We start from the raw sequence: 7,188 nt of genomic DNA on the forward strand, positions 1-7,188 counted from the left end.
ACAACATGCGGAAACTCAAACAATATAGAAAAAATTAGAGACGCTCCATATTGGCCTTCTTACCGATATCATTTCTGATACAGATATCAACTGATACCGATATATTCGCCAGCTCTTCCCTCAAACTAGGTTAGGTCACATCTCCTGTAATTAATGAATGAACACTATTTTTGCAAAATAAGACAAATACTGCAATTTTCAAATATAGAAAAAATGCCCTACTTATTATTTTTTAACAATTTGTCATTAAAAAAATTGTAATTTAAAAAATCATGACCAACGGTCAACTAAACAAACATGTTCTACTAACAAATAAGTTAGCTAGTCGTTTTAATCAATTCAAAAATAATAATCTAATTAAATAAGATTGAAAACGAAAAAATTTGAAAAGCTGCACATTTCTATGACACATTTGACACAAACATCCATTTAAGAACAAAGTAAAGTGCGTAGTAGTTTAAAAAAAAAAAAATGCTGCGTGTGTGTGACTCAGGGATTTTTCTGTGGTGTGATTAGGGATAAGAAGTATTGAATTAAAAAAAAAATTCTGACTGAAATACTTAAATGGTCGAAGATTTTTTTGCTCCATCCATTGCAGCGATCGCCGGCTCATGACCAGGGCGCCACAGTTTGCACGTACCTTCTAAACGTACTAAATATTAGACTCAAAAACTGCGGCTGCAAGTAGTTCCAAGATTGATAAATCACATATTGGCCACAAAATAATAATTTTTGTGTTTCCTTTTCCTACAATTATAGGTCTTCTAATAATCTGCATTTACATTGGGACAAACACGCTAAAAGGATGCGCTTACTATTTTTCTCATTTAAGAAACGCAACCTTTTGCGCACAAGCTTAGTAGATCAGCTTCGTGCATGTTTTAGTGCATGCAAACCTTTAGTGAATCAGCCATTAAAATGTTACAAATAAGCATATTTGTGTTCTTTTTGAAGTGTATCATCATCAGTGGAGAGAGTGGTGCTGGGAAAACTGAGAGCGCTCATCTGATTGTTCAACATCTAACCTTCTTAGGAAAGGTAAAGCAGCTTGGCGGTCATGAACTCCACCAATTATGCATGAACAAAAACATTCAAAATTGGTGAATTAGAGTATTACCGTATTTTCCGGACCATAGGGCGCACCGGATTATAAGGCGCACTGCCGATGTGAGGGTCTATTCAGGTCTATTTTCATACAAAAGGCGCACCGTATTATAAGGTGCATTAAATGAGTCATATTACCGTATTTTTCAGACTATAAGTCACAGTTTTTTTCATAGTTTGGGGTGCGACTTATACTCAGGAGCGACTTATGTGTGAAATTATTAACACATTACCGTAAAATATCAAATAATATTATTTAGCTCATTCACGTAAGAAACTATACGTATAAGATGTCATGGGATTTAGCGATTAGGAGTGACAGATTGTTTGGTAAACGTATAGCATGTTCTATATGTTATAGTTATTTGAATGACTCTTACCATAATATGTTACGTTAACATACCAGGCACGTTCTCAGTTGGTTATTTATGCCTCATATAACGTACACTTATTCAGCCTGTTGTTCACTATTATTTATTTATTTTAAATTGCCTTTCAAATGTCTATTCTTGGTGTTGGGTTTTATCAAATAAATTTCCCCCCAAAATGCGACTTACACTACCGTTCAAAAGTTTGGGGTCACGTTGAAATGTCCTTATTTTTGAAGGAAAAGCACTGTACTTTTCAATGAAGATAACTTTAAACTAGTCTTAACTTTAAAGAAATACACTCTATACATTGCTAATGTGGTAAATGACTATTCTAGCTGCAAATGTCTGGTTTTTGGTGCAATATCTACATAGGTGTATAGAGGCCCATTTCCAGCGACTATCACTCCAGTGTTCTAATGGTACAATGTGTTTGCTCATTGGCTCAGAAGGCTAATTGATGATTAGAAAACCCTTGTGCAATCAGGTTCACACATCTGAAAACAGTTTAGCTCGTTACAGAAGCTACAAAACTGACCTTCCTTTGAGCAGATTGAGTTTCTGGAGCATCACATTTGTGGGGTCAATTAAACGCTCAAAATAGCCAAAAAAAGAGAACTTTCATCTGAAACTCGACAGTCTATTCTTGTTCTTAAAAATGAAGGCTATTGCACAAAATTGTTTGGGTGACCCCAAACTTTTGAACGGTAGTGTATATATGTTTTTTTCCTTCTTTATTATGCATTTTCGGCCGGTGCGACTTATACTCCGGAGCGACTTATAGTCCGAAAAATACGGTAATATGATTGGACAGCGTCTTCTCCCCGTCATCTTTGTTGTAGCGGTGTAGCGTGCTAGGACGGGAGTGGAAGAAGTGTCAAAAGATGGAGCTAACTGTTTTAATGACATTCAGACTTTACTTCAATCAATAACGGAGCAGCATCTCCTCATCCGTGGCTCACTAGTGCAACAACAGCACCTGAAATGTGTCCCGAACAGAACTCTCTAATAAGTAAAGTTCCTTGGGTGAATAATGTAAACTCACTACACCGGTATGTTTTAGTGCTTTCATGGTGAGTTTACTGACAGATATAAGTAAGAACTTTACACTACTTTATATTAGAAATGGCAACAGTGGAGGATGAATGTCACATAACAAGAAGATAGAGAAAAAGAAGAAGCTTATCGACTACAGTGTATGGCACGGACAACAATGGCGGAAGCGCGCACATTTTCAGGATCCCAAATACACATCTGCAGGTACCAGAAGGTAAGAAAAGTTGGTTTTGCATAATATTGCAAAAGAAAACGCCAGGTAATGTCTACTAATAGGTGCCATTTTGCAGTTCTTATACACACACCATAATAATACTCGTATGTTTAATGCGCTGACAAAGTGGTGCGGCTTCATAGCTTACCAAAGTCCTACTAAAAACATTTTGACAGGTTTTTGAGCGCCGTGTATAATGTTGTATATTCTCAATGAAACATTTAAACGTTTTGGAGTTGTTTACTGGCGTCATCTTGCAGTTTACACGTATCTCTTTTGTGTGACTGCCATCTACTGGTCACACTTATCTTTCCACCCTGTACCAAATAAAATTGCTTTGAAGTCGGTAAGCACAACCAGATTTATTCCGTACATTAGGCGCACCGGGTTATAAGGCGCACTGTCGATTTTTGAGAAAATGAAAGCATTTTAGGTGCGCCTTATAGTCCGAAAAATACTGTAGATCTAGGAAGTTTGTAAAAATACATGTTGGTTCACTCAGGCAAACAACAGGACCTTGCGTGAGAAGATCCTGCAGGTGAACCCTCTTGTCGAGGCCTTTGGAAACGCTTGTACGGCCATCAATGACAACTCCAGCCGCTTTGGGAAGTACCTGGAGATGAAGTTCACGCCCGCTGGAGCTGTCATTGGTGCCAAGATGTCCGAGTACCTGCTGGAGAAGTCAAGGGTCATCAAACAGGCGACGTCAGTGCCCTTCAGACTCATCATTTCTCTTACTTGTCTTCTTTCAACCTCACTCTCACAATTTGCAAACAGCTAAAATTATGCACAAAGCAAACTATAACCTGCTACCCAAGAATATACAACAATTCTTCTCAACAAAAGAGGAGAAATATAATCTTAGAGAAAAATGTAATTTAAAACATTTGTACGCACGTACAACACTTAAGACCTTCAGTATATCAGTATGTGGAATTAAATTATGGAATGGATTAAGCAAAGCAATCAAGCTATGTACTAATATGATACACTTCAAGAAACTCTTCAAACTTAAAGTGTTTACAAAGTACAAAGAAGAAGAACCATGACAAACATTTTCAATTTATTTCATCCATTCATTCATTCATTCTTAAAGTAATCTTACTTATCTCATCATATGAAATATGACTTTCTTCACCAATTATTATTATTAAATTCTTACTATTATTTATTTATTTATTTTTATTGTGATTACATATGGAGTTTATTGTGAAAAAATTGAGAACAGGAAGTGAATAAAAAAAAGTTTCAGCAACTGTTATGTAAAGAAAAGGGGTAGGATTAAATAAGCTCTGCTTCGTCCTACTCCTTTTCGAACATGTTGAAAAGAGAAACTGGAAATTGTGATGTATCATGTTGTATGCTTGCATGTTCGAAATAAACTCAAACTCAACTCTGTTTTCATTCAGAGGGGAGAAGAACTTCCACATCTTTTATTACATATATGCAGGACTTTACCACCAAGATAAACTGAAGACGTACAGATTACCAGACAGGACCGCTCCCAGGTTGGTGCTGCACGTGAATGACAACGTGAACATGTTGCCAATGTTGACCTCCTGTGAATGCTGTGCAGCTACATTGACAGTCCACACTGCAAAGTGATGCAAGACATTATCACAAGCAAACTGTACAAGGAGCAGTTTGAAGTAATCCAGGAATGCTTCCGGAACATCGGCTTCACTGAGGAGGTACCTTAGCAGAACAGTGCTTTTTCTACTCTTTTTCAGAGCTGTTGACTTGAAGTGTAAACATGCAATGTGTTGAGCTTGTAAAAAACACATCCAACCATGTCCCCCTTCTTCCTATTTCAGGAGGTTAACTCCGTTTACAGGATTCTGTCGGCCGTATTGAACATTGGCAATATTGAATTTGCCGCCATCACGTCCCAACACCAGACTGATAAGAGCGAAGTGCCTAATTCAGAGGCTTTGGAGAATGGTGAGATTGAATGATGTCCCGTGAGAAAAGGGGGTTGTCTCTTTGTATGCACGCATTGGCCACAACATTGGGAACGCATGCACCTCCTATGAGAGATAATAATGATAAACAATATTACTGCTCAGAATTGACACCGTCAGAGAGGTTTGCATTTAGCAAAAGGTGGGGATGGCGTGGCTCGGATGGTAAAGTGGCCGTGCCAGCAACTTGAGGGTTCCAGGGCCGATCCCTAGCTTCCGCCATCCTAATTACAACCGTTGTGTCCTTGAGCAAGACACTTCACCCTTGCTCCTGATGGGTGGTGGTTAGGGCCTTGCATGGTGGCACGTCAGTGTGTGAATGGGTGAATGTGTAAATAGTGTCAAAGCGCTTTGAGTACCTTGAAGGTAGAAAAGAGCTATACAAGTACAAACCCCGTTTCCATATGAGTTGGGAAATTGTGTTAGATGTAAATATAAACGGAATATAATGATTTACAAATCCTTTTCAACCCATATTCAATTGAATGCACTACAAAGACAAGATATTTGATGTTCAAACTCATAAACTTTATTTTTTTTTTGCAAATAATAATTAACTTAGAATTTCATGGCTGCAACACGTGCCAAAGTAGTTGGGAAAGGGCATGTTCACCACTGTGTTACATGGCCTTTCCTTTTAACAACACTCAGTAAACGTTTGGGAACTGAGAAGACACATTTTTTAAGCTTCTCAGGTGGAATTCTTTCCCATTCTTGCTTGATGTACAGCTTAAGTTGTTCAACAGTCCGGGGGTCTCCGTTGTGGTATTTTAGGCTTCATAATGCGCCACACATTTTCAATGGGAGACAGGTCTGGACTACAGGCAGGCCAGTCTGGTACCGGCACTCTTTTACTATGAAGCCACGTTGATGTAACACATGGCTTGGCATTGTCTTGCTGAAATAAGCAGGGGCGTCCATGGTCCCTTGCTTGGATGGCAACATATGTTGCTCCAAAACCTGTATGTACCTTTCAGCATTAATGGCGCCTTCACAGATGTGTAAGTTACCCATGTCTTGGGCACTAATACACCCCCATACCATCACAGATGCTGGCTTTTACACTTTGCGCCTATAACAATCCGGATGGTTCTTTTCCTCTTTGGTCCGGAGGACACGACGTCCAGTTTCCAAAAACAATTTGAAATGTGGACTCGTCAGACCACAGAACACTTTTCCACTTTGTATCAGTCCATCTTAGATGAGCTCAGGCCCAGCGAAGCCGACGGCGTTTCTGGGTGTTGTTGATAAACGGTTTTCGCGAGTTTTAACTTGCACTTACAGATGTAGCGACCAACTGTAGTTACTGACAGTGTTCCTGAGCCCATGTGGTGATATCCTTTACACACTGATGTCGCTTATTGATGCAGTACAGCCTGAGGGATCGAAGGTCACGGGCTTAGCTGCTTACGTGCAGTGATTTCTCCTGATTCTCTGAACCCTTTGATGATATTACAGACCGTAGATGGTGAAATCCCTAAATTCCTTGCAATAGCTGGTTGAGAAAGGTTTTTCTTAAACTGTTCAACAATTTGCTCACGTATTTGTTGACAAAGTGGTGACCCTCGCCCCATCCTTGTTTGTGAATGACTGAGCATTTCATGGAATCTACTTTTATACCCAATCATGGCACCCACCTGTTCCCAATTTGCCTGTTCACCTGTGGGATGTTCCAAATAAGTGTTTGATGAGCATTCCTCAACTTTATCAGTATTTATTGCCACCTTTCCCAACTTCTTTGTCACGTGTTGCTGGCATCAAATTCTAAAGTTAATGATTATTTGCACAAAAAAAAAAAGTTTATCAGTTTGAACATCAAATATGTTGTCTTTGTAGCAAATTCAACTGAATATGGGTTGAAAATAATTTGCAAATCATTGTATTCCGTTTATATTTACATCTAACACAATTTCCCAACTCATATGGAAACGGGGTTTGTATAACCCATTTACCATTTATATATTATTATTGTGCTTTTATGGTTCACAGTGAGGACCTCTGAGTGACCATTCCAACTGTAGTACAATACAATCTTTAAAATATGTTTTATTCTCATTCATTCATTTTCCAGCCCTCTCAGTTGAGCTGGAGGCTAGCCCAGCTGACTTGGGGTGAGAGGCCAAGTCCTCCCTAGACTAGTCAAATTATTTAATCACATGTCACAAGACAATGCCAAGCCACGAATATGTTGTCTTTGTAGTGCATTCAATTGAATATGGGTTGAAAAGGATTTGCAAATCATTGTGTTCCGTTTATATTTACATCTAGCACAATTTCCCAACTCATATGGAAACGGGGTTTGTAAAAAAGGGAAACAAATGGGGTGTATTAAACCAGGCACCGTCAAGAACACAAACAAACAAGAACACTGAAGGTGACAATTAATGGGGTGGAGAGGCCCACACGGATATTCTTTCAGGTGTCCCAGAATTCCTAGCAATGGCCCTGCGCCCCTAATAGTGCACGCTATTTTATTATTATACAC

The 7,188-nt window shown here is 38.9% G+C and overlaps 2 protein-coding genes across 7 annotated transcripts in view; both read left to right on the top strand.

Moving 5' to 3' along the window:
• Nucleotides 1-7,188, top strand: part of myo3b (myosin IIIB) — a 290,744-nt gene that overhangs the window by 60,546 nt on the left and 223,010 nt on the right. For all 6 annotated transcript variants that reach the window (XM_062069877.1, XM_062069876.1, XM_062069875.1 and 3 more), the window contains 5 exons: nt 955-1,038; nt 3,245-3,447; nt 4,152-4,250; nt 4,319-4,433; nt 4,557-4,683. In XM_062069877.1, the coding sequence (XP_061925861.1) occupies nt 955-1,038; nt 3,245-3,447; nt 4,152-4,250; nt 4,319-4,433; nt 4,557-4,683 (628 nt within the window). The remainder of the gene's footprint in view (nt 1-954; nt 1,039-3,244; nt 3,448-4,151; nt 4,251-4,318; nt 4,434-4,556; nt 4,684-7,188) is intronic.
• LOC133664885 (glutamate decarboxylase 1-like) overlaps nt 1-7,188 on the top strand; it is a 354,813-nt gene that overhangs the window by 17,305 nt on the left and 330,320 nt on the right. The window lies entirely within an intron of this gene.

Source organism: Entelurus aequoreus, linkage group LG14 (genome assembly GCF_033978785.1).
Source record: "Entelurus aequoreus isolate RoL-2023_Sb linkage group LG14, RoL_Eaeq_v1.1, whole genome shotgun sequence".
Lineage (NCBI taxonomy): Eukaryota > Metazoa > Chordata > Actinopteri > Syngnathiformes > Syngnathidae > Entelurus > Entelurus aequoreus.